Source organism: Leptodactylus fuscus, chromosome 2 (genome assembly GCF_031893055.1).
Source record: "Leptodactylus fuscus isolate aLepFus1 chromosome 2, aLepFus1.hap2, whole genome shotgun sequence".
NCBI classification, from domain to species: domain Eukaryota; kingdom Metazoa; phylum Chordata; class Amphibia; order Anura; family Leptodactylidae; genus Leptodactylus; species Leptodactylus fuscus.
The window spans coordinates 9,988,732-10,016,713 of NC_134266.1; the positions used below are offsets into that span (position 1 = coordinate 9,988,732).

At 46.8% G+C, this 27,982-nt stretch overlaps 1 protein-coding gene across 1 annotated transcript; it reads right to left on the reverse strand.

Moving 5' to 3' along the window:
- On the reverse strand, positions 1–27,616 carry LOC142193565 (uncharacterized). Its single transcript, XM_075262540.1, has 4 exons — positions 27,355–27,616; positions 20,878–21,123; positions 5,728–5,982; positions 1–225 (listed from the first exon to the last, which is right to left on the reverse strand). Exons 1-4 carry the CDS (start codon positions 27,521–27,523, stop codon positions 101–103), a joined length of 795 nt encoding a protein of 264 aa, XP_075118641.1. The 5' UTR covers positions 27,524–27,616; the 3' UTR covers positions 1–100.
- Between the last annotated feature and the right edge of the window lie 366 nt (positions 27,617–27,982).

A 27,982-nucleotide genomic window follows, 5' to 3' on the forward strand; every position in this document is an offset into this window, starting at 1 on the left:
GGTCACTGGTAGTAGCTGTAGATTGGGGGTGGTCACTGGTAGTAGCTGTAGATTCGGGGTGGTCACCGGTAGACTTCTCTCTCTTCTTCATGACGTCTCTTTATGAACGTGTCTTCATTTTCCTGAGGTCTCTGACTATACAGAGCAGGAGCAGAGTGTACAGGACACACACCAGACCATGGAAGACCGGGTGACCCCAGGAGATACTCCGCACCCTATAAATATCTGGAGGGGAGAGAAATGTACAAACAGCGGAGGATTTAATATCACCTAAAGATCACAAGTGTTAAATGATAGCAACACCCAAAATACATATCATACAGATTTATAAAGCTGACATATAGTGTTGATCTATACAATGGACATACAGTGGGGCAAAAAAGTATTTAGTCAGTCACCAATAGTGCAAGTTCCACCACTAAAAAAGATGGGAGGCGTCTGTAATTTACATCATAGGTAGACCTCAACTATGAGAGACAAAATGAGAAAACAAATCCAGAAAATCACATTGTCTGATTTTGTAAGAATTTATTTGCAAATTATGGTGGAAAATAAGTATTTGGTCAGTAACAAAATTTCATCTCAATACTTTGTTATATATCCTTTGTTGGCAATGACAGAGATCAAACGTTTTCTGTAAGTCTTCACAAGGTTGGCACACACTGTTGTTGGTATGTCGGCCCATTCCTCCATGCAGATCTCCTCTACAGCAGTGATGTTTTAGGGCTGTCGCTTGGCAACACGGACTTTCAACTCCCTCCAAAGGTTTTCTATAGGGTTGAGATCTGGAGACTGGCTAGGCCACTCCAGGACCTTGAAATGCTTCTTACAAAGCCACTCCTTCGTTGCCCTGGCGGTGTGCTTTGGATCATTGTCATGTTGAAAGACCCAGCCACGTTTCATCTTCAATGCCCTTGCTGATGGAAGGAGGTTTGCACTCAAAATCTCACGATACATGGCTCCATTCATTCTTTCATGTACCCGGATCAGTCGTCCTGGCCCCAGAAGCAGCCCCAAAGCATGATGTTTCCACCCCCATGCTTTACAGTAGGTATGGTGTTTGATGGATGCAACTCAGTATTCTTTTTCCTCCGAACACGAAAAGTTGTGTTTCTACCAAACAGTTCCAGTTTGGTTTCATCAGACCATAGGACATTCTCCCAATACTCTTCTGGATCATCCAAATGCTCTCTAGCAAACTTCAGACGGGCCTGGACATGTACTGGCTTAAGCAGTGGGACACGTCTGGCACTGCAGGATCTGAGTCCCTGGCGGCGTAGTGTGTTACTGATGGTAGGCTTTGTTACATTGGTCCCAGCTCTCTGCAGTTCATTCACTAGGTCCCCCCGCGTGGTTCTGGGATTTTTGCTCACCGTTCTTGTGATCATTTTGACCCTACGGGGTGAGATTTTGCGTGGAGCCCCAGAGCGAGGGAGATTATCAGTGGTCTTGTATGTCTTCCATTTTCTAATTATTGCTCCCACGGTTGATTTCTTCAATCCAAGCTGGTTGCCTATTGCAGATTCAGTCTTCCCAGCCTGGTGCAGGGCTACAATGTTGTTTCTGGTGTCCTTTGACAGCTCTTTGGTCTTCACCACAGTGGAGTTTGGAGTCTGACTGTTTGAGGGTGTGCACAGTTGTCTTTTTATACTGATAACAAGTTTAAACAGGTGCCATTACTACAGGTAATGAGTGGAGGAAAGAGGAGACTCTTAAAGAAGAAGTTACAGGTCTGTGAGAGCCAGAAATCTTGATTGTTTGTAGGTGACCAAATACTTATTTTCCACCATAATTTGCAAATAAATTCTTACAAAATCAGACAATGTGATTTTCTGGATTTGTTTTCTCATTTTGTCTCTCATAGTTGAGGTCTACCTCTGATGTAAATTACAGACGCCTCTCATCTTTTTAAGTGGTGGAACTTGCACTATTGGTGACTGACTAAATACTTTTTTGCCCCACTGTATAGTACAGAAAGATGAAATATATAGAAGATGGATTAGAGATAAGAGACAATGACCAAACTGCTGTCCTACATTACAGTCTGACTGTAATTGATTAGAGTATATACTGTTAGGGCACAATTACGGGTGCAGATATTTTAACTATTTTTGTTTCCTACTCTTGAGTGCCAGTGATGGGTCCTTGTCATATATGGCTGCCCCTTACTGTAGACTTCAGCAGAAGCTGCACGCAGAAACCTGACAAAACTCAACTCACACTTTCCTAAGATAGTATTGCATGAGAGTTTGAGCTTAAGCAACAGAAATTTACATCTAGTGCCATCCAGCATCTTCAATTCCTGACTCCTCGTTCTTCCTGAGCCTCGGCATTTGTGGGTGGTTTTGGTACTGGGTATAAATCCCAAAACATGGCGTGCCATTCACTGGGTATTCCTGACCGGTCAGAGACAAGCATGGTCCCATATACTGCCATGTAGAGATGGGGGCCTTGTACATACTACAGGAATTAGGGCACATTGAGGATTCATCAGTGTCAATGCTGAAGACTCCGAGGTCTTCTTATACTGCTGTACTTGTCTGCCAAACCCGAGTCCAGGAACGAGAGCCCAGAGACTTCTGGGCCAACAGAATAGATGAGTGGCAGGAGCTGGCCCAGTATGCCATGGCTGTCCGGTATTGTGAGTCTCTCTCGTCCAGCCTCAGACTTATCCAGTCATCCTCTGATACTCCCCCTTCCATAAAGGGATCATTCTGGGGACTTTATTTTCAATAAACAATTTCACTTTTTAACCAGACACAGTAAGGGAGCGTTCACACTACCGTCGGTGTCCGACATGTAGTGTCCGCTCAAAATCTGTCACGGACATTAGGAGCGGACACTAGCTGTGTCCGTGACACCTGTCATTCATCTCAATGGGCATCGGGTGCGTTCTTTTGCAGTCCGTGCCCGTCCTTCCCTGTCCACAAGTGAAGATGTCCGACTTCTCAAGCGGACAGAAGAACCCTGCATGCACGGACTGCAAAAGAACGCACCCGAAGCCCATTGAGATGAATGACAGGTGTCACGGACACAGCTAGTGTCCGCTCCTAATGTCCGTGACAGATTTTGAGTGGACACTAGGAGCGGACACTACATGTCGGACACCGACGGTAGTGTGAACGCTCCCTCAGTTTCCTAGTGAACGGCAAATCACATTGTCTGTAATGTCTGCTGTACCTGCTCTGGAGTATAATACAGGATAAGTAATGTAATGTATGTACACAGTGACTGTACCAGCAGAATAGTGAGTGCAGCTCTGGAGTATAATACAGGATAAGTAATGTATGTACACAGTGACTGCACCAGCAGAATAGTGAGTGCAGCTCTGGAGTATAATACAGGATAAGTAATGTAATGTATGTACACAGTGACTGTACCAGCAGAATAGAGAGCGCAGCTCTGGAGTATAATACAGGATAAGTAATGTAATGTATGTACACAGTGACTGTACCAGCAGAATAGTGAGTGCAGCTCTGTAGTATAATACAGGATAAGTAATGTAATGTATGTACACAGTGATTTCACCAGCAGAATAGTGAGCGCAGCTCTGGAGTATAATACAGGATAAGTAATGTAATGTATGTACACAGTGACTGTACCAGCAGAATAGTGAGTGCAGCTCTGTAGTATAATACAGGATAAGTAATGTAATGTATGTACACAGTGACTGCACCAGCAGAATAGTGAGTGCAGCTCTGGGGTATAATACAGGATAAGTAATGTATGTACACAGTGACTGCACCAGCAGAATAGTGAGCGCAGCTCTGGAGTATAATACAGGATAAGTAATTTAATGTATGTACACAGTGACTGTTCCAGCAGAATAGTGAGCGCAGCTCTGGAGTATAATACAGGATAAGTAATGTAATGTATGTACACAGTGACTGCACCAGCAGAATAGTGAGTGCAGCTCTGGAGTATAATACAGGATAAGTAATGTAATGTATGTACACAGTGACTGTACCAGCAGAATAGTGAGCGCAGCTCTGGAGTATAATACAGGATAAGTAATGTAATGTATGTACACAGTGACTGTACCAGCAGAATAGTGAGCGCAGCTCTGGAGTATAATACAGGATAAGTAATGTAATGTATGTACACAGTGACTGCACCAGCAGAATAGTGAGTGCAGCTCTGGAGTATAATACAGGATAAGTAATGTAATGTATGTACACAGTGACTGTACCAGCAGAATAGTGAGCGCAGCTCTGGAGTATAATACAGGATAAGTAATGTAATGTATGTACACAGTGACTGCACCAGCAGAATAGTGAGCGCAGCTCTGGAGTATAATACAGGATAAGTAATGTAATGTATATATTGTACTGGATGATAAATCTCATTGATAATAAAGAGTCTTATACACCACTATATTACGTACAGTACGAGGAGCGATCACATAATCTCACACACTCACCAGGACATGAATGATTTGATATATTGGTCAGAGACGTCTTTAACGTGTTCTCCACAGAACAGGAAATATTCCATGGACCTCTCGCTGATATTGTATAATTAACCCCATAATAAGAGGAACTAGTATTAGGAAGTCTTATTACGTCTCCATTCACAGTCAGGTGGAATTTGGGGTCAGTCCCTCTAAGAACCCGGCAGGTGATGACAGCGCTGCCATTACTGAGGCAGGAGGCATTGAGCAGGGGGTCTGATACTGGAGCTGACGGAGAGAAAGCAGAAGAGACAAGAGGAGGTGAGGAGGAAGAGAACATGAGAAAAGATCAGAATAAGAGTGCAGAGACATCAGAGACAGCAGAGTGTGAGGAGAGAGAGAGCAGATAATTTGGTGTAAGGACAGGCTGGAGTGTGAGATGTGAGTATTTACCTATTTACCTCTCTGCTCGCTCTTTCTATAACTCACCTGCACAGAACACTCTGATGTCTCTGCTTTGCTCCTCGCTGACAGAGTTCTCTGCAGAACAGCTGATGTTTATGGCACCAGATGTGAATTCTAGAGCGTTTATAGTGAGGTTTGGAACAGTGTTCCAGTGAGTGAGTTTCCCATTCACGGTCCAGTTATATGTGACTCTGCTGCCTCTCTCTACCTCACAGACGACTCTGGCACTTCCATCGTTTTGACAGGAGACATTAATGGAGGGTACAGAGATGGGAACTAAAGAGACATTGAGTGAACGAGGAGAAGATCTGTTCTGAAGCGCCGTGCTGAGTATATACACCGTGTATACGTGTCTAAATGAGCAGCACGTTACTCCATGAGAACGGAGCCAAGGTGTTTGTGGGGCCACTGTAAGGCCATGCTCGGGGCCCCGCACTCTCCAGAGGGGCCACTTCTGATTTTGCTGTAACTATTTCATTTGCATTACATTTTATTATGGGCGAAATGATGGATAAAATTAATTTATGACATTTATCGCTCCCTATAAATAATGTGCCCAATGTGCAGGTTATTGGGGTGACAGGGACCGCTCCTATACGTGTCTGTATATGACTATATAGTGGCCTCATATAATAAGGTGCCTCAGAACTCGGATTTTGTAATGTTAAATTTTCACTATAAGCTGGAAGTCATTTCTATGTATAAGAATGTTCCGGAGGCTTACAGCTAGAAGCAATCCTCCCATAGACCCCAGTGCAGCCTGTGGCGCACCGCTTAGGTTACTGCCCTCCATTCACACAGATTAGAGGAGTCAATGAGCCGGACTATAATCACCTACCTGACTCCATAAAGTAGAACATGTCATCGCTCACCTGGACAAGTCTCGTAGGTCTTGCTGGAAGTCTTCTCCCCCAGGCTGTTCCTCACAGAGCAGTGGACGTGCCAAGGTCCTGGTGACGTCGGGGAGGTGACATTGATCATTTTCTGCCCCTCTCTGACATTTTTAGTAAATTTTTCCCCGTTCATAGAGAGATTGAAGTAGGGGCTCGTGCCACTGTCCACCGAGCAGGAGATCTGGAGGCTGCCATTGTGACACGAGAACTTCAGGACAGGTACTGATGGTGGAACTAGGAGAGAGACAGACAGCTGATGAAGAGAGATCAACGTCCAGTGTGGGCCCCAGAGCTAACACTCTACTGATCAGGGAATGCTGGGAGTTGTAGTTTTAGAAATATTGGAGTATCACAGATGTTCCTGAGATCATGACTTCTGGATATGAGATGGCTCCTCACCGTTGGTTCTATGATGTCAATACATGAACAGCTTTATATTTTAGTACATGACCATCAGAGAAGGACTCGGGAGATGATCAGGACTAGAGATGAGCGAACACTAAAATGTTCGAGGTTCGAAATTCGATTGGAACAGCCGCTCAATGTTCGTGTGTTCGAACGGGTTTCGAACCCCATTATAGTCTATGGGGAACAGATACTCGTTAAGGGGGAAACCCAAATCCGTGTCTGGAGGGTCACCAAGTCCACTAAGACAACCCAGGAAATGATGCCAACACCTCTGGAATGACACTGGGACAGCAGGGGAAGCATGTCTGGGGGCATCTAACACACCAAAGACCCTCTATTACCCCAACATCACAGCCTAACAACTACACACTTTACACACTCAATACCACCTCTCTGACAGTAGGAAAACACCTTGAAACATGTGTATTTGGCACTTGCAGTGAGGAGAGCTTGTCACCAGCAGTGAATTTGGCCCTTGTAGTAAGTTGAGGTTGGCACCAACATTTGTTTTGAAAATCAGGGTGGATTGAGCCTCTAACCAGCAGAGTTTGGGCAAATTCATGGTGGAGGGAGCCTCTAAAAACCCCAGTTTGGACCAATTCATGGTGGAGGGAGCCTCTAAAAACCCCAGTTTGGACCAATTCATGGTGGAGGGAGCCTCTAAAAACCCCAGTTTGGACCAATTCATGGTGGAGAGAGCCTCTAAAAACCCCAGTTTGGACCAATTCATGGTGGAGGGAGCCTCTAAACAGGCCAGTTTGGGCAAGTTCATGGTGGAGGGAGCCTCTAAACAGGCCAGTTTGGGCAAATTCATGGTGGAGGGAGCCTCTAACCAGCCCAGTTTGGACCAATTCATGGTGGAGGGAGCCTCTAAACAGCCCAGTTTGGACCAATTCATGGTGGAGGGAGCCTCTAAAAACCCCAGTTTGGACCAATTCATGGTGGAGGGAGCCTCTAAACAGCCCAGTTTGGACCAATTCATGGTGGAGGGAGCCTCTTAAAACCCCAGTTTGGACCAATTCATGGTGGAGGGAGCCTCTAACCAGCCCAGTTTGGACCAATTCATGGTGGAGGGAGCCTCTTAAAACCCCAGTTTGGACCAATTCATGGTGGAGGGAGCCTCTAAACAGCCCAGTTTGGACCAATTCATGGTGGAGGGAGCCTCTTAAAACCCCAGTTTGGACCAATTCATGGTGGAGGGAGCCTCTAAACAGCCCAGTTTGGACCAATTCATGGTGGAGAGAGCCTCTAAAAACCCCAGTTTGGACCAATTCATGGTGGAGGGAGCCTCTAAACAGGCCAGTTTGGGCAAATTCATGGTGGAGGGAGCCTCTAAAAACCCCAGTTTGGACCAATTCATGGTGGAGGGAGCCTCTAAACAGCCCAGTTTGGGCAAATTCATGGTGGAGGGAGCCTCTAAAAACCCCAGTTTGGACCAATTCATGGTGGAGGGAGCCTCTAAACAGCCCAGTTTGGACCAATTCATGGTGGAGAGAGCCTCTAAAAACCCCAGTTTGGACCAATTCATGGTGGAGGGAGCCTCTAAACAGCCCAGTTTGGGCAAATTCATGGTGGAGGGAGCCTCTAAAAACCCCAGTTTGGACCAATTCATGGTGGAGGGAGCCTCTAAACAGCCCAGTTTGGACCAATTCATGGTGGAGGGAGCCTCTAAAAACCCCAGTTTGGACCAATTCATGGTGGAGGGAGCCTCTAAACAGCCCAGTTTGGACCAATTCATGGTGGAGAGAGCCTCTAAAAACCCCAGTTTGGACCAATTCATGGTGGAGGGAGCCTCTAAACAGGCCAGTTTGGGCAAATTCATGGTGGAGGGAGCCTCTAAAAACCCCAGTTTGGACGAATTCATGGTGGAGGGAGCCTCTAAACAGCCCAGTTTGGACCAATTCATGGTGGAGAGAGCCTCTAAAAACCCCAGTTTGGACCAATTCATGGTGGAGGGAGCCTCTAAACAGCCCAGTTTGGACCAATTCATGGTGGAGAGAGCCTCTAAAAACCCCAGTTTGGACCAATTCATGGTGGAGGGAGCCTCTAAACAGCCCAGTTTGGACCAATTCATGGTGGAGGGAGCCTCTAAAAACCCCAGTTTGGACCAATTCATGGTGGAGGGAGCCTCTAAAAACCCCAGTTTGGACCAATTCATGATGGAGGGAGACTCTAAACAGCCCAGTTTGGGCAAATTCATGGTGGAGGGAGCCTCTAAAAACCCCAGTTTGGACCAATTCATGGTGGAGGGAGCCTCTAAAAACCCCAGTTTGGACCAATTCATGATGGAGGGAGCCTCTAAACAGCCCAGTTTGGACCAATTCATGATGGAGGGAGCCTCTAAACAGCCCAGTTTGGACCAATTCATGGTGGAGAGAGCCTCTAAAAACCCCAGTTTGGACCAATTCATAGTGGAGGGAGCCTCTAAACAGGCCAGTTTGGGCAAATTCATGGTGGAGGGAGCCTCTAACCAGCCCAGTTTGGACCAATTCATGGTGGAGGGAGCCTCTAAACAGCCCAGTTTGGGCAAATTCATGGTGGAGGGAGCCTCTAAAAACCCCAGTTTGGACCAATTCATGATGGAGGGAGCCTCTAAACAGCCCAGTTTGGACCAATTCATGATGGAGGGAGCCTCTAAACAGCCCAGTTTGGACCAATTCATGGTGGAGAGAGCCTCTAAAAACCCCAGTTTGGACCAATTCATGGTGGAGGGAGCCTCTAAACAGGCCAGTTTGGGCAAATTCATGGTGGAGGGAGCCTCTAACCAGCCCAGTTTGGACCAATTCATGGTGGAGGGAGCCTCTAAACAGCCCAGTTTGGGCAAATTCATGGTGGAGGGAGCCTCTAAAAACCCCAGTTTGGACCAATTCATGGTGGAGGGAGCCTCTAAACAGCCCAGTTTGGACCAATTCATGGTGGAGGGAGCCTCTAAAAACCCCAGTTTGGACCAATTCATGGTGGAGGGAGCCTCTAAACAGCCCAGTTTGGACCAATTCATGGTGGAGAGAGCCTCTAAAAACCCCAGTTTGGACCAATTCATGGTGGAGGGAGCCTCTAAACAGGCCAGTTTGGGCAAATTCATGGTGGAGGGAGCCTCTAAAAACCCCAGTTTGGACCAATTCATGGTGGAGGGAGCCTCTAAAAACCCCAGTTTGGACCAATTCATGGTGGAGGGAGCCTCTAAAAACCCCAGTTTGGACCAATTCATGATGGAGGGAGCCTCTAAACAGCCCAGTTTGGACCAATTCATGGTGGAGAGAGCCTCTAAAAACCCCAGTTTGGACCAATTCATGGTGGAGGGAGCCTCTAAACAGCCCAGTTTGGACCAATTCATGGTGGAGGGAGCCTCTAAAAACCCCAGTTTGGACCAATTCATGGTGGAGGGAGTCTCTAAAAACCCCAGTTTGGACCAATTCATGATGGAGGGAGCCTCTAAACAGCCCAGTTTGGGCAAATTCATGGTGGAGGGAGCCTCTAAACAGCCCAGTTTGGGCAAATTCATGGTGGAGGGAGCCTCTAAAAACCCCAGTTTGGACCAATTCATGGTGGAGGGAGCCTCTAAACAGCCCAGTTTGGACCAATTCATGGTGGAGGGAGCCTCTAAACAGCCCAGTTTGGACCAATTCATGGTGGAGGGAGCCTCTAAAAACCCCAGTTTGGACCAATTCATGGTGGAGGGAGCCTCTAAACAGCCCAGTTTGGACCAATTCATGGTGGAGAGAGCCTCTAAAAACCCCAGTTTGGACCAATTCATGGTGGAGGGAGCCTCTAAACAGGCCAGTTTGGGCAAATTCATGGTGGAGGGAGCCTCTAAAAACCCCAGTTTGGACCAATTCATGGTGGAGGGAGCCTCTAAACAGCCCAGTTTGGACCAATTCATGGTGGAGGGAGCCTCTAAAAACCCCAGTTTGGACCAATTCATGGTGGAGGGAGCCTCTAAACAGCCCAGTTTGGACCAATTCATGGTGGAGAGAGCCTCTAAAAACCCCAGTTTGGACGAATTCATGGTGGAGGGAGCCTCTAAACAGCCCAGTTTGGGCAAATTCATGGTGGAGGGAGCCTCTAAAAACCCCAGTTTGGACCAATTCATGGTGGAGGGAGCCTCTAAACAGCCCAGTTTGGACCAATTCATGGTGGAGGGAGCCTCTAAAAACCCCAGTTTGGACCAATTCATGATGGAGGGAGCCTCTAAACAGCCCAGTTTGGACCAATTCATGGTGGAGAGAGCCTCTAAAAACCCAAGTTTGGACCAATTCATGGTGGAGGGAGCCTCTAAACAGCCCAGTTTGGACCAATTCATGGTGGAGGGAGCCTCTAAAAACCCCAGTTTGGACCAATTCATGGTGGAGGGAGCCTCTAAACAGCCCAGTTTGGACCAATTCATGGTGGAGAGAGCCTCTAAAAACCCCAGTTTGGACCAATTCATGGTGGAGGGAGCCTCTAAACAGGCCAGTTTGGGCAAATTCATGGTGGAGGGAGCCTCTAAAAACCCCAGTTTGGACCAATTCATGGTGGAGGGAGCCTCTAAACAGCCCAGTTTGGACCAATTCATGGTGGAGGGAGCCTCTAAAAACCCCAGTTTGGACCAATTCATGGTGGAGGGAGCCTCTAAAAACCCCAGTTTGGACCAATTCATGATGGAGGGAGCCTCTAAACAGCCCAGTTTGGACCAATTCATGGTGGAGAGAGCCTCTAAAAACCCAAGTTTGGACCAATTCATGGTGGAGGGAGCCTCTAAACAGCCCAGTTTGGACCAATTCATGGTGGAGGGAGCCTCTAAAAACCCCAGTTTGGACCAATTCATGGTGGAGGGAGCCGCTAAACAGCCCAGTTTGGACCAATTCATGGTGGAGGGAGCCTCTAACCAGCAGAGTTGGTGGAAATCAGGGTGGAGGGAGCCTCTAACCAGCAGAGTTGTGGGAAAGCAGGGTGGAGGGAGCCTCTAACCAGCAGAGTTGGGGGAAATCAGGGTGGAGGGAGCCTAGTATTAGCAGAATTGTGCAACGCTTATGGTGGATGAGTATGAGGATGCGGAGGAATTGGAGAGGTTGAGTACAGACATGGAGTTTCATGTTGGGGTGCTTTACACAGGTGGGCCCAAAAATGAAGGCTCTATCCAGTGGTGGTTCATTTTTATCAAAGTGAGCCGGTCGGCACTCTCAGCTGACAGACGGGTGCGCTTGTCAGTGATGAAGCCACCGGCTGCACTGAACACCCTCTCAGATAGGACGCTGGCGGCAGGACAGGACAGCACCTCCAAGGCATATAGGGCAAGTTCAAGCCACAGGTCCAACTTCGACACCCAATACGTGTAGGGCGCAGAGGGGTCGGAGAGGACAGGGCTGTGGTCGGAAAGGTATTCCCGCAACATGCGCCTATACTTCTCACGCCTGGTGACACTAGGACCCTCCGTGGCGGCACTTTGGCGAGGGGGTGCCATCAAGGTGTCCCAGACCTTAGACAGTGTGCCCCTCGTTTGTGTGGACCGGTGAGAACTTGGTTGCCTACTGGAGGAACTGCCCTCCCTGCCGCCAACGTCACATGCTGGAAACATCTCCATCATATTCTGCACCAATTGCCTGTGGCAAGCATTGATGCGATTGGCCCTCCCCTCTACCGGAATAAAAGACGAGATGTTGTTTTTATACCGGGGGTCAAGGATAGCAAAGATCCAGTACTGGTTGTCCTCCATGATTTTGACAATACGCTTGTCGGTTGTAAAGCACCCCAACATGAACTCAGCCATGTCTGCCACAGTGTTAGTTGGCATGACTCCTCTGGCCCCACCGGAAAGTTCAATCTCCATTTCCTCCTCATCCTCCATGTCTACCCATCCGCGCTGCAACAATGGGACGATTCGAAGTTGCCCGGAAGCCTCCTGTATCACCATCACATCATCGGACAACTCTTCTTCCTCCTCCTCCTCCTCCTCCATTAAACGCAGTGAAGCGGACAGATGTGTGGACCTACTCTCCAGCTGTGACGGATCGGATGCTATCCCTAACTCCTCTGTGTGATCTGAGTTATCCCTGATGTCAATCAGGGATTCTCTCAGAACACACAAGAGCGGGATTGTAAGGCTCACCATCGCATCCTCAGAGCTCACCCTCCTTGTGGACTCCTCAAAGACCCGTAGGATGTCACAAAGGTCTCTCATCCATGGCCACTCATGGATGAGAAACTGAGGCAGCTGACTTTGTGGCACCCTAGGGTTTTGTAGCTGGTATTCCATCAAAGGTCTCTGCTGCTCAACCACTCTATTCAACATCTGAAACGTTGAGTTCCAGCGTGTGAGGACGTCGCACAAAAGCCGGTGTTGTGGCACATGCAGGCGTTGCTGGAGAGATTTTAAGCTAGCAGCGGCTACTGTCGACTTGCGAAAGTGGGCGCACATGCGCCGCACTTTCACCAGTAGCTCTGGAACATTGGGGTAGCTCTTTAGGAAACGTTGCACCACTAGGTTGAAGACGTGGGCCAGGCATGGAACATGTTGGAGTCCGGCAAGCTCCAGAGCTGCTACCAGGTTCCGGCCGTTATCACAAACGACCATGCCTGGGCCCAGGTGCAGCGGCTCAAACCATATTGCCGTCTCATCGAGGAGGGCATCCCTCACCTCGGAGGCAGTGTGCTGTCTGTCCCCCAAGCTGATCAGCTTCAGCACAGCCTGCTGACGTCTACCAACGCCAGTGCTGCAACGTTTCCAACTCGTAGCTGGGGTCAATCTAACAGCGGAGGAGGAGGCGGTGGCGGAGGAGGAGGCGGTAGAGGAGGAGGAGGAGGGGGGTGTTCTTCTCGTGTCCCTGCCAGGAATGTTAGGCGGGGAGACGAGGTACACCGGGCCAGTTTGGGAAGCAGTCCCAGCCTCAACTACATTCACCCAGTGTGCCGTCAGTGAAATGTAGCATCCCTGTCCGCATGCACTTGTCCACGCGTCGGTGGTCAAGTGGACCTTTGTGCAAAGCGCGGAACTAAGGGCCCGCCTGATGTTGAGTGACACGTGCTGGTGCAAGGCGGGGACGGCACACCGGGAGAAGTAGTGATGGCTAGGGACGGCATAGCGAGGTGCCGCAGTTGCCATCAGGTCCAGGAAGGCGGGAGTTTCAACAAGCCGGAACGCCAACATCTCCTGGGCCAGCAGTTTAGCGATGTTGGCGTTCAAGGCTTGCGCGTGTGGGTGGTTAGCAGTGTATTTCTGCCGCCGCTCCAATGTCTGAGAGATGGTGGGTTGTTGTAAAGAAGCGCCTGATGGTGCCTTTGATGGTGCAGGAGAAGGAGATAAGACAGGAACAGGGGAGGATGAGGGAGAAGTCAACAAAGTGGCGGAGGCAGATGAAGTGGTGTCCTGGCTCGTCCTCTGGAGTGCATCGCCAGCACAGTCAGCAGTGGCAGTGGCAGAGGCAGAGGCAGTGGCAGAGGCAGTGGCAGTGGCGTGAACGGCAGGCGGCCTTTGTCCTGCCGTTGCTGCCTGCCACTGATTCCAGTGCTTGGATTCCAAATGACGGCACATTGAAGTGGTGGACAGGTTGCTCTTCTCAGAGCCCCTAATCAATTTCGAGAGGCAAATTGTGCAGACAACACTATATCTGTCCTCGACGCATTCCTTGAAAAAACTCCACACCTTCGAGAAACGTGCCCTCGAGGTGGGAGTTTTTCGGGGCTGGGTACGAACTGGAACATCTTGGGAGATTCCGGGTGTGGCCTGGCTTCGCCTAAGCTGCTGACCTCTGCCTCTGCCTCTAGCTACCCTTTTTGGTGCTGCACTTGCCTCAACATCCACACTACTTTCCCCGCTTGACATCCCCCCTGTCCAGGTCGGGTCAGTGTCCTCATCATCCACCACTTCCTCTTCCAACTCCTGTCTCATCTCCTCCTCCCGCACAATGCGCCGGTCAACTGGATGCCCTGACGGCAACTGCGTCACATCATCGTCGATGAGGGTGGGTTGCTGGTCATCCACCACCAAATCGAACGGAGATGGAGGAGACTCTAGTGTTTGAGCATCTGGACACAGATGCTCCTCTGTTAGGTTCGTGGAATCGTGACGTGGAGAGGCAGGTTGAGGGACAATGAAAGGAGCGGAGAACAGCTCTGGGGAGCAGGGACATTTGGGGTTATTGTTCTGTGAAGCTTGGGAATTTTGGGAGGAAGGAGGACAAGACTGTTGGGTAATAGGAGGAGAGGAGGCAGAGTCTGACTGGCTGCTGGACCATGTGCTGTAAGCGTTCTCTGACAGCCATTGCAAGACCTGTTCCTGGTTCTCGGGCCTACTAAGGTTTGTACCCTGCAGTTTAGTTAATGTGGCAAGCAACCCTAGCACTGTGGAGTGGCGCAATGCTTGCTGCCCCACAGGAGTAGGCACGGGACGCCCTGTGGCTTCACTGCTACCTTGCTCCCCAGAACCATTCCCCCGACCTCGCCCACGGCCTCGTCCACGTCCCTTTCCGGGAGCCTTGCGCATTTTGAATTCCCAGTTAGAAATTGGCACTATATACCAGTAGTAAAAATTGTGGGTGCACGTAACCCCAATATATTCTTTGAATTCCCAGTCAGACAATGGCACTGTATACCAGTAGTAAAAATTGTGGGTGCACGTAACCCCAATATATTCTTTGAATTACCAGTCAGAAACTGGCACTATATGGCAGTAGCAAGAAATGAGGGTATTTATAACCCCAACATATTCTTTGAATTCCCAGTCAGACAATGGCACTGTATACCAGTAGTAAAAATTGTGGGTGCACGTAACCCCAATATATTCTTTGAATTACCAGTCAGAAACTGGCACTATATGGCAGTAGCAAGAAATGAGGGTATTTGTAACCCCAATATATTCTTTGAATTCCCAGTCAGAAACTGGCACTGTATACCAGTAGTAAAAATTGTGGGTGCACGTAACCCCAATATATTCTTTGAATTCCCAGTCAGACAATGGCACTGTATATCAGTAGTAAAAATTGTGGGTGCACGTAACCCCAATATATTCTTTGAATTCCCAGTCAGACAATGGCACTGTATACCAGTAGTAAAAATTGTGGGTGCACGTAACCCCAATATATTCTTTGAATTCCCAGTCAGACAATGGCACTATATATCAGTAGTAAAAATTGTGGGTGCACGTAACCCCAATATATTCTTTGAATTCCCAGTCAGACAATGGCACTATATACCAGTAGCAAGAAATGAGGGTATTTATAACCCCAATATATTCTTTGAATTCCCAGTCAGACAATGGCACTATATACCAGTAGTAAAAATTGTGGGTGCACGTAACCCCCATATATTCTTTGAATTCCCAGTCAGACAATGGCACTATATGGCAGTAGCAAAAATTGTGGGTGTATATAGCCCCAATTCTATTGCTAGGGGACTTGCAGGGTATTTCTGAGGTGAAGGTGGGGGGCACACCGTTGGAACGGTGATTTGGGGTGTATATATGGGGTATACGGGAATACACTGTCAGTGTGTTCCATTCAGGATCCTGGGAAAGCTGGGTTGCGGCGATTGAGCCCGTCAGTGCCACGTTACACTGACAAGCTTCTCCCTGGAATTGAAGTTATATGTAAGCCCAATATATTCTTTGAATTCCCAGTCAGACAATGGCACTATATGGCAGTAGCAAAAATAGTGGGTGTATATAGCCCCAATTCTATTGCTAGGGGACTTGCAGGGTATTTCTGGGGTGAAGGTGGGGGGGCACACCGTTGGAACGGGTATCGGGGGTATATATCGGGTATACGGGAATACACTGACAGTGTATTCCATTCAGGATCCTGGGAAAGCTGGGTTGCGGCGATTGAGCCCGTCAGTGCCACGTTACACTGACAAGCTTCTCCCTGGAATTTAGCTCTTATAAGAGCTGTTGGTTGTCTTCTCCTTCCTATCCTAGCCTGTCCCTGCCTACCCAGAATCTAAGCCCTAGCTAGCTGGACGGAAACCTCCGTCCTCGGTGAATTGCAAGCTCAGAATGACGCGAACCTGGGCGGCGCTGTTCTTTTAAATTAGAGGTCACATGTTTTCGGCAGCCAATGGGTTTTGCCTACTTTTTTCAACGTCACCGGTGTCGTAGTTCCTGTCCCACCTACCCTGCGCTGTTATTGGAGCAAAAAAGGCGCCAGGGAAGGTGGGAGGGGAATCGAGTAATGGCGCACTTTACCACGCGGTGTTCGATTCGATTCGAACATGCCGAACAGCCTAATATCCGATCGAACATGAGTTCTATAGAACACTGTTCGCTCATCTCTAATCAGGACGTGTCTATTAGATACCTCGGCCATCTGACACACAAGTCTACTTCAGTGTCCCTACAGAAGACACTCAGTCCACTATGAACCACCTGCCAATCCCCGAATGTGTTACCATTATCACACATAAGAATGGCCGTCACTATGCACTGACCTTCCACCATTAGATACAATGAATCCATCAAATTTCCTGCAATGTCCCCGACTCCCCATCCACTACATCATGACTGATAATGAACAGACCAATAAGGATGCAGAAAACATTGACTTTCATTGGAAAACTTCTTTTCATGAATTATAAAATGTAACAATAAAATTAGATCAACCGCCATACAAAAGGCTCCAGACCCCAGACTCATATGGAGTCATACTCCAGCACTGTGGAGAGGAAAAGACCCACATGTGGAAGTAACATCTAGGGAGCCAAGGCTGAAGGACTGCCCAATACCCCGGGCGTACAAGGACAATGACAACACGGAACTCAGCTTAAGGTTTTTGAAGTTTTTTATGGGAACAAAAAATATAGAACAATAGACACTATGTATTATAGATATATAGTCCTAGGAGTCCTGACAGTGTCATACACTATGTATTATAGATATATAGTCCTAGGAGCCCTGACAGTGTCATACACTATGTATTATAGATATATAGTCCTAGGAGCCCTGACAGTGTCATACACTATGTATTATAGATATATAGTCCTAGGAGCCCTGACAGTGTCATACACTATGTATTATAGATATATAGTCCTAGGAGTCCTGACAGTGTCATACACTATGTATTATAGATATATAGTCCTAGGAGCCCTGACAGTGTCATACACTATGTATTATAGATATATATAGTCCTAGGAGCCCTGACAGTGTCATAAACTATGTATTATAGATATATAGTCCTAGGAGCCCTGACAGTGTCATACACTATGTATTATAGATATATAGTCCTAGGAGTCCTGACAGTGTCATACACTATGTATTATAGATATATAGTCCTAGGAGCCCTGACAGTGTCATACACTATGTATTATAGATATATATAGTCCTAGGAGCCCTGACAGTGTCATACACTATGTATTATAGATATATAGTCCTAGGAGTCCTGACAGTGTCATACACTATGTATTATAGATATATATAGTCCTAGGAGCCCTGACAGTGTCATACACTATGTATTATAGATATATAGTCCTAGGAGTCCTGACAGTGTCATACACTATGTATTATAGATATATAGTCCTAGGAGCCCTGACAGTGTCATACACTATGTATTATAGATATATATAGTCCTAGGAGCCCTGACAGTGTCATACACTATGTATTATAGATATATATAGTCCTAGGAGCCCTGACAGTGTCATACACTATGTATTATAGCTATATAGTCCTAGGAGCCCTGACAGTGTCATACACTATGCGTTATAGATATATATATATAGAAAACGCATAGCACAAGAGAGTTATATTACCATCAAATATACATATCTAACTCTCATATATCAGCCCCATAATACAAAGCATATCCCAACCATGCACTATATTCCAAGAAAAAGAGGGGAGGGATAGAAAATCCCAGAAGGTTGAAGAATACTCAGCATATATCAGAAAATATACAAAAATAGCTTTTATTTATGAAAAATTCACATCATTTAAAATAGACACATAGGACACCATATTCCACAAATAGGGTAACCAACAGGTACGGAAAGGTACTATAGCATAATAAATGTCAAAGGTGATAACATCATGAACTTATAGCTGCTCAAGAATACATCCCTTCTATACAGACTAAATAATCTATCACATAAACACCCTCAGGGTGAATTCACACTGAGTAAACGCTAGCTTATTCTGAACGTAAAACACGTTCAGAATAAGCGGCGTCTAAAGCAGCTCCATTCATTTCTATGGGAGCGGGGATACGAGCGCTCCCCATAGAAATGAATGGGCTGCTTCTTTCACTCCGTGCAGTCCCATTGAAGTGAATGGGGAGTGCCGGCGTGTACGCTCCGGCATGAGCAGAGCTTGCCGTATACGCCGGCACTCCCCATTCACTTCAATGGGACTGCACGGAGTGAAAGAAGCAGCCCATTCATTTCTATGGGGAGCGCTCGTATCCCCGCTCCCATAGAAATGAATGGAGCTGCTTTAGACGCCGCTTATTCTGAACGTGTTTTACGTTCAGAATAAGCTAGCGTTTACTCAGTGTGAATGAGCCCTCAGACTGAGGGAATGCATAAGTGAGATGTACTAAAAAAGAGCAACAGAGAGCTATGTATGTCTAGGGGAATGAATCAAACAAATATATGAGACAAGTGTCAAGAAGTGAAGAAAGACTCCATTACTATAGAGAATGTAAGAAACCTCCATGCATACAAAGAATCTTTAGCAATACTATAATCAAACCCAGACACAAAGTATCTTACCCATTGCTAGGATAATAAAGCACACACTTCCGTAGCTGCAGGCACCCTAACCCGACGCGCGTTTCGGCACGTGACCAGCCTTCTTCCGGGGGTCATAGTGTCATACACTATGTATTATAGATATATAGTCCTAGGAGCCCTGACAGTGTCATACACTATGTATTATAGATATATAGTCCTAGGAGCCCTGACAGTGTCATACACTATGTATTATAGATATACAGACCTAGGAGCCCTGACAGTGTCATACACTATGTATTATAGATATATATAGTCCTAGGAGCTCTGACAGTGTCATACACTATGTATGATAGATATATAGTCCTAAGAGCCTTGACAGTGTCATACACTATGTATTATAGATATATAGTCCTAGGAGTCCTGACAGTGTTATACACTATGTATTATAGATATATAGTCCTAAGAGCCTTGACAGTGTCATACACTATGTATTATAGATGTATAGTACTAGGAGCCCTGACAGTGTTATACACTATGTATTATAGATATATAGTCCTAAGAGCCTTGACAGTGTCATACACTATGTATTATAGATATATAGTCCTAGGAGTCCTGACAGTGTCATACACTATGTATTACACATATATATAGTCCTAGGAGCTCTGACAGTGTCATACACTATGTATTATAGATATAGTCCTAAGAGCCCTGACAGTGTCATACACTATGTATTATAGATATATAGTCCTAGGAGTTCTGACAGTGTCATACACTATGTATTATAGATATATAGTCCTAGGAGCCCTGACAGTGTCATACACTATGTATTATAGATATATAGTCCTAGGAGCCCTGACGGTGTCATACACTATGTATTATAGATATATATAGTCCTAGGAGTTCTGACAGTGTCATACACTATGTATTATAGATATATAGTCCTAGGAGCCCTGACAGTGTCATACACTATGTATTATAGATATATAGTCCTAGGAGCCCTGACGGTGTCATACACTGTGTTTTAAGTCATTTTAAGCTGTGTTTTGTACTAAACTTGTTTGTCCCGAAATGAATCTTGGATCTGAGCCACCCTAACCTGAAATAAAATAAATCTTGAGCGGTTCACCCACTTCTACTTATCAATGTCCTCACCGTTGCATCATTACTCCTTATCACTGTCCTTGGCAGTACACCACAGATGTTACTAGATGTGTCATTGTAGTGTTGCATTTGTTATTTTAGGCCATGCCCTACCTGCAGGCTACATTTTCAGAAAACTGGACACATTAAAGGAAATGATTTTTGCTTTGGCCACTTTATTCTGAGACAGATGACTAGGTCTAGTACTAGATAAAATGGCGTAATGTCTGGAGCTGGAAAGGTATGGGAGCCACGGCCAGATGGAAATGGCCAGGGCCCTGGGCCACCATGTTAGCAGTTAAGCCTGGTTCCCTGACTGCTGTACATATTGTTAATGGAAAGGGGTCTGACTATTGTTGGGCTACTTTCCAATTGATGCCAGCCCAGGGGAAGTGACTAAAAATTAAAAAAAAAAAAAAAAATACTTATACTCACCTCTCCTGGGCTTAGCATCCGAGTCTCTCGAAGAAATCAACACACACCTGACTGACTACATGAAACATCTTATTCTATGTGACTGTTACCAATAGTAGCAAGTTGAATTTATGTATTATTTATGAATATGAAGACACCCCTGATGTGTTAGGTCATTGTCACTTAAGGGGGCTCTCTGTCCCTAGTTGGGTGGGGTTCCCATAGGAATAGTTTATTTGATGTTATATCCGGGTTTTTGATATTAGATTTATAATACTTACCAATAAATTGAAGTTTTGCCATTTTTTGGGTTACCCAGCAGAGAACCTGAAAATGCAGAAGACCCAGCACTGACCCAGATCGCCTGCACGGTCCAGCCCAGTGGTGTGGTGAGTTATACGTGGACAGGAGCAAGGTCTCGGGATCAGTTATTCGGACCCCACCCATGTGACACCCAACACAGTAGGTGGAAGAAGCTTCTCCTCTCCTCCACCCGATCTACCATCTCTCACTGAGCAGACAGAACGTGCCACCACTCACCTGGACAAGCCGTGTATGTCTTGCTGTGACTCTTCTCCCCGAGGATGTTTTTCACCGAACAACGAATATCCCAAGGCCCCAGTGATGGTGAGGAGACATTAACCCTTCCCTTTTCATTTGTCAACAATAATTTCTCATTCACGGACAGGGAGAAGATGGGGTCTGATCCATTCTTCACCGAGCAGGAGATCTGGAGGTGGCCATTATGGAGACACGAGACCTCCAGGTCAGGATCTGATAGTGGAACTAGGAGAGAGAAGGAAATCTGCTGAAGAGATGTACGTACGAGGGGAAAGACCTACAGCATGGGCTGAAGAGCTAACACTCTATGTCAGTGGTCTGCAGTCTGATCACTTACACAAGTTCACAAGTGTGACACACTCACATTATTCTTCTCTACTGCACAGAGGTGCCAGATTATCGCTCAAAGACCTATAAGGGGTGAAGATTGTTCCTTTATACCGTAGGTCTATGTTTACAAAGACTCATGGTATACATGAGCTAGAGTATATATGTGCAGTATACAGGAGACAGCAGAGGGTAGGTGTGCGGTATACATGAGATAGCGGAGGGTAGGTATGCGGTATACAGGAGATAGTGGAAGGTAGGTGTCTGGTATACAGGAGATAGCAGAAGGTAGGTGTGCGGTATACAGGAGATAGCGGAGGGTAGGTATGCAGTATACAGGAGACAGCGGAAGGTAGATGTACGGTACACAGGAGATAGCGGAAGGTAGGTGTGCAGTATACAGGAGATAGCGGAAGGTAGATGTGCAGTATACAGGAGATAGCGGAAGGTAGATGTACGGTACACAGGAGACAGCGGAGGGTAGGTGTGCAGTATACAGGAGATAGCGGAAGGTAGATGTGAAGTATAAGGAGACAGCGGAAGGTAGATGTACGGTACACAGGAGACAGCGGAGTGTAGGTGTGCAGTATACAGGAGATAGCGGAAGGTAGATGTGCAGTATACAGGAGATAGCGGAAGGTAGATGTACGGTACACAGGAGACAGCGGAGGGTAGGTGTGCAGTATACAGGAGATAGCGGAAGGTAGGTGTACGGTACACAGGAGACAGCGGAGGGTAGGTGTGCAGTATACAGGAGATAGCGGAAGGTAGGTGTGCAGTATACAGGAGATAGCGGAGGGTAGGTGTGCGGTATACAGGAGATAGCAGAGGGTAGATGTGCGGTATACAGGAGATAGTGGAGGGTAGATGTGCAGTACTGTGTGGTACTCTGTGCAGAGCCGCGTATCTAATCCTCCGGCGTGTGGTACTGTGTGCTGAGGCACATATCTCATCCTACGGTTTGTGGTACTGAGTGCAGAGGCATGTATCTCATCCCTTCTGTGTGGTATTGTGTAAAGAGGTGTGTATCTAATGCTCTGGCATGTGGTACTGTGTGTAGACGCGCGTATATAATCCTCTGGCGTGTGGTACTGTCTGAAGACGTGCGTATCTAATTCTCCAACGTGTGGTACTGTGTGCTGAGATGCACATCTAATCCTCTGGCACGTGGTACTGTGTGCAGAGGCATGTATCTAATCCTGCCCCGTGTGGTACTGTCTGCAGACACACATATCTAATCCTCACCCATGTGGTATTGTGTGAAGACGCATGTATCCAATCCCCCGGCATATGGTAATGTGTGCAGACGCATGTATCTAATCCTCTGGCGTATGGAACTGTGTGCGGACACACGTATCTAATCCTACGGCATGTGGTACTGTGTGCAGACATGTGTATCTAATCCTCTGGTGTGTGGAACTGTGTGCAGACGTGCGTATATAATCCTCTGGTGTGTGGAACTGTGTGAAGACGCTTGTATCCAATCTCCCAGGGTGTAATACTTTATGCAGACATGTGTATCTAATCCTCTGATGTGTAAAACTGTGTGCAGACAGGCGTATCTAATCCTATGGCATGTGGTACTGTGTGCAGATGTGCGTATCTAATCCTCCTCCCCCGTGTGGTACTGTGTGCAGACGCATGTATCTAATCCTCTGGTGGTGGTGCTATGTGAAGACGTGCGTATCTAATCCTCCGGCGTGTTGAACTGTGTGCAGAAGTGCGTATCTAATCCTCCCCCGTGGGGTAATATGTGCAGACATGCATATCTAATCCTCGGTCGCGTGGTACTGTGTGCAGACGCACGGTGTATCTAATACTCTGGGTGTGTAGAATTGTGTGTAGAGGCACGTATCTAACCCTCCATCATGTGTTACTGTGTGCAGATGCATGTATCTAATCCTCCCCGTGTGGTACTGTGTGCAGATGCGCATATTTAATCCTCTCCCGTGTGATACTGCATTCTGAGACGCGTATATAATTCTCTAGCGTGTGGTACTGTGTGCAAAGGCATGTATCTAATCCTCCAAAGTGTGGTACTGTCTGCAGACGCATTTATTAATTTATTTAATCCCCTGTGTGAAATTTGGTGTAGAGGCGCATATCTAATCCTACAGCATATGGAACTGTGTGCAGACGCGCGTATATAATCCTACGGCATGTGGTACTGTGTACAGACGCGTGCATTTAATCCTCTGGCGTGTAGAACTGTGTGCAGACGCACGTATCTAATCCTCTGGCGTGTGGAACTGTGTGCAGACGTGCGTATATAATCCTCTGGCGTGTGGAACTGTGTGAAGACGCTTGTATCCAATCCCCCAGGGTGTAATACTTTATGCAGACACGTGTATCTAATCCTCTGATGTGTAAAACTGTGTGCAGACAGGTGTATCTAATCCTATGGCATGTGGTACTGTGTGCAGATGTGCGTATCTAATCCTCCTCCCCCGTGTGGTACTGTGTGCAGACGCATGTATCTAATCCTCTGGTGGTGGTGCTATGTGAAGACGTGCGTATCTAATCCTCCGGCGTGTTGAACTGTGTGCAGAAGTGCGTATCTAATCCTCCCCCGTGGGGTACTATGTGCAGACATGCATATCTAATCCTCGGTCGTGTGGTACTGTCTGCAGACGCACGGTGTATCTAATACTCTGGGTGTGTAGAACTGTGTGTAGAGGCGCGTATCTAACCCTCCGTCATGTGGTACTGTGTGCAGATGCATGTATCTAATCCTCCCCCGTGTGGTACTTTGTGCAGATGCGTGTATTTAATCCTCCCCCGTGTGATACTGTGTTCTGAGACGCGTATCTAATTCTCTAGCGTGTGGTACTGTGTGCAAAGGCATGTATCTAATCCTCCAAAGTGTGGTACTGTCTGCAGATGCATTTATTAATTTATTAATTGATTTAATCCCCTGTGTGGAATTTGGTGGAGAGGTGCATATCTAATCCTACAGCATATGGAACTGTGTGAAGACGCGCGTATATAATCCTACGGCATGTGGTACTGTGTACAGACGCGTACATTTAATCCTCTGGCATGTAGAACTGTGTGCAGACATGCATATCTAATCCTCTGGCGTGTGGTACTGTGTGCTGAGACACGTATCTTATTCTTTGGCGTGTGGTACTATGTGTAGAGGCATGTATCTAATCCTTCCCTGTGTGGTATTGTGTGCAGATGCACATATCTAATCCTCACCCATGTGGTATTGTGTGCAGTGGCATGTATCTAATCCTCTGGCATGTAGTACTGTGTGCAGACGCATGTATCCAATCCCCCGGCGTGTGGTACTGTGTATAGATGCGCGTATCTAATCCTCTGGCGGTGGTACTATGTGAAGACAAGCATATCTAATTCTCCGGCGTGTTGAACTGTGTGCAGACGTGTGTATCTAATCCTCTCCTGTGTGGTGCTATGTGCAGAAACGCGTATCTAATCCTTCAGCACGTAGAACTGTATGCAGATGCGAATATCTAATCCTCGATCATGTGGTACTGTATGTAGACGCACGTATCTAATCCTCCCCTGTGTGGTATTGTGTGAAGAGGTACATATCTAATCCTACGGCGTGTGGAACTGTGTGTAGACGCGTGTATCTAATCCTACGGCATGTGGTACTGTGTACAGACACGTGTATCTAATACTCTGGTGTGTAGAATCGTGTGCAGAGACGCATATCTAATCCTCTGGCTTGTGGTACTGTGTGCAGACGCGCTTATCTAATCCTTCCCAGTGTGGTACTATGTGCAGAGACATGTATCTAATCCTCACCCATGTGGTATTGTGTGCAGTGGCATGTATCTAATCCTCTACTGTGTGGTATTGTGTGAAGATGTATGTATCCAATCCCCCGGCATGTGGTACTGTGTGCAGACATGCGTATCTAATTCTCTGGCGTGTGGAACTGTGTGCAGACGCGCATATCTAATCCTCCCCCATGTGGAACTGTGTGCAGACGCGCGTATCTAATCCTCCGGTGTGTGGTACTGTGTGCAGATGCATGTATCTAATCCTCCCCCATGTGGTAGTGTGTGCAGACGCGTATATCTAATCCTTGGTCGTGTGGTACTGTGTGTAGACATGCGTATCTAATCCTCCAGTGTGTGGAACTGTATGCAGAAGTGCGTATTTAATCCTCTGATGTGTGGGACTGTGTGCAGATGCGTGTATCTAATCCTGTGGCGTATGATACTGTGTGCTTACCTGTGTACCTAATCCACTGATGCGTGTATCTCAGCTTGCATATCAGTGTTGTATTGTGCATGTGGAGTGACCGTGTGTATTGCAGTTGGAATATGAGTGAAAGACTTGCAGGTTTGTATTGGCTAAGGAGGGGGGGGGGGCATTGTGTTTGGAATGCTGTATCTCAGTAACGGTACGTCCGAGCAAGTTGGAGTCTCATCTTAAACCTTCCCGGATACCTGAAGTATCTCTGTACCAAATTTGGTGAAGATCGGTCCAGTCGTTTGGTTTGCAATAGAGAACAGACAGACGAACAGACAGAAGCTCATTTTTATAATATAGAGAGATAAAGTGACGCATCAGATTAGATAAATGAGGCCTGGTCATTAAAGTAATTTTTGGCTGTGTTCTGAAGGGTTAAATAATTTGCTCAGATTAGTGACAACGCTCCTTCACATTGTACGTGGATCAAACAACAGACCAGAGCACAAAAAAACATGAAATTCAGAATTTTTTTTTTTAAGATTTTTTTTTTTAATATTTGCGCAGGCTAGAATTTATATTGGGTGAATAACCACGGCTTGCATACAATCGAGTTATTTTGTTTTTAAGGTTTTCTCAGGCAAAATCAGCAGCACTTATGTGTGAATTTAGTGAAAAAATGTTAACTCTTGCCCAAAAACATTTTTCACTAACAGGAGTTACCACAGCAAGTAATGGCCACTACTTACTTACCCACGGCCGCCTCCCCTCCCCCTTTAGCCCTCCAGGGGTCCCCACACGGGACCTCCTAGAGGCTGAATGGAGAGTAAACGCAGCCATGTGCAGGGTGTTGTTGTGTGAACCTCATGTAACACCCCTTCAGACCTCACTCTATAGGAAGGGTGTGTGTATCTTTAAATTCGCTATGGCGCAGTGCCTCCACCCGAATCTTTCTCGGAGCTCTGTAGGAAGGCAGGAGGGTTTGTCCTCTTCTGCCAGGGGTTGACTCAGGAAACCCCTGCCTAAGCTCAGTACACACTCACCGAAATAGGGGTAAAACAATCGGGGAATATTTATTGGAATAGAAGTAAATAGGAGTGTGCTCAGGAGAACACATTGGAAAAGTCCCCTCATCTTCTTCCTGTTTTCCCTTGACCCCCAATCCCCTTCTCCCCCAATCCTCTGCAGCTCCTCCCCTAGGTGGCAGGGGCACAGAGAAGTAGGTGGGGCTGGGATAGGTAATCCAGGGTGTCTGTACAGTGTTGTGTACTGCTGTTACTTTACCCCTAGCAGGGGTTACACTCATGAGATTCGTCTCACCCAGTGTTTTTTTGGGGGGGCTAAACATGTTTGAGACCCCAAAGTACTGTATAATGAGCCAGAGGAGGTGATGTCATTAAAGAAGCGCAAAGACCGGCACCAGAGCCCAGGAGAGGTGAGTAACACTGTTTATTATGATTGATCACCTCCTCTGGGCCTTTACTCTGTATACTTTGGAGTCTGAAGAATCCCCCAGGAATAATAGTTCGTAGGTGGTGAGCCCCAAAAATTTTGGGTTTGGCCCAAACCAATTTTTTTGCATTTACATTATACCATGTGGGGTCAATAAAGGGATTGTTTTATCATGTGAGGGCCAGTAAAGAGCATTTTACCATGGCGGCGCTAGGAAAGGGGGCTATATGCCATGTGGAGTTGGGTGCCAAGTCTAAGGTTTGGTATGGGGCCCAGTCTTTGCTAGTTATCTCTCTGTGTATGACCATTCTACATCTACAAGGCACAAATAATTTGCTCTATGGTTGTATATGAGAAATATTGTTCACTCCACTATAAACTACACATAGAACCTCTTCATTCCAAGTCTACAAACTACTAGAGATTGGCAAATCGGTTCATCACAAAGTGTTCCAGTCTCTATACTTGCAGTTCTCTCAGATCTTCACCTCCATCATGAGCCACACTCACCTGGACATGTCACCTGGGTCTTCCTGGTCTGGTTGTTACTGACATGGTTTCTTACAGAACACGTAATATCCCAAGGTCTCGGTGAAGTTACAGGAACAGTAACCTCGGTGGCGCCCCCCACAGTCCTGGATGAGGTAGAGTTCTCCAGCAATAAATGTCCATTTACCATAAGGGAAAACCGAGGATCATCCCCAGTGTCCGTCCTGCACAATATGTCCGCTCCACCGTCCTGGTGACATGAAACATTCAGGAGAGGCACCGATACCGGGGCTGAGGAAATGGATATTGTGTTAGGAAAGTGAACAAGAGAAAAATGACAAAATGTATCAAGAAAGATGTAATCATGTTATATGAGAGAAGAGAGAGGAGAGGAAGGAGAAAACAGAGTGTGTACGGGGGAAGAACGTGAGGAGAGAACAAAATGTGCAGAGTGTGAGGAGAGGGAGATGAGCATTGTTCTCTCCTCACCCTCTGCCCCCTCTGTACCCACTGTTCTCTCCTCACCCTCTTTCCCCTCTGTTCTCTCCTCACCCTCTGCCCCCTCTGTACCCACTGTTCTCTCCTCACCCTCTGCCCCCTCTGTTCTCTCCTCACCCTCTGCCCTCTCTGTACCCACTGTTCTCTTCTC

Bases quoted from the DNA above. Each gene is read 5' to 3' on its own strand.
- LOC142193565 (XM_075262540.1), bottom strand. From the start codon at position 27,523: ATGGTAAATGGACATTTATTGCTGGAGAACTCTACCTCATCCAGGACT. The intron at 5,983-20,877 runs GTGAGTGGTGGC...TCTCTCTCCTAG, and splicing joins GACATACACGGCTTGTCCAG to TTCCACCATCAGTACCTGTC. The intron at 226-5,727 runs GTGAGCGATGAC...TCTCCCCTCCAG, and splicing joins GACCTACGAGACTTGTCCAG to ATATTTATAGGGTGCGGAGT.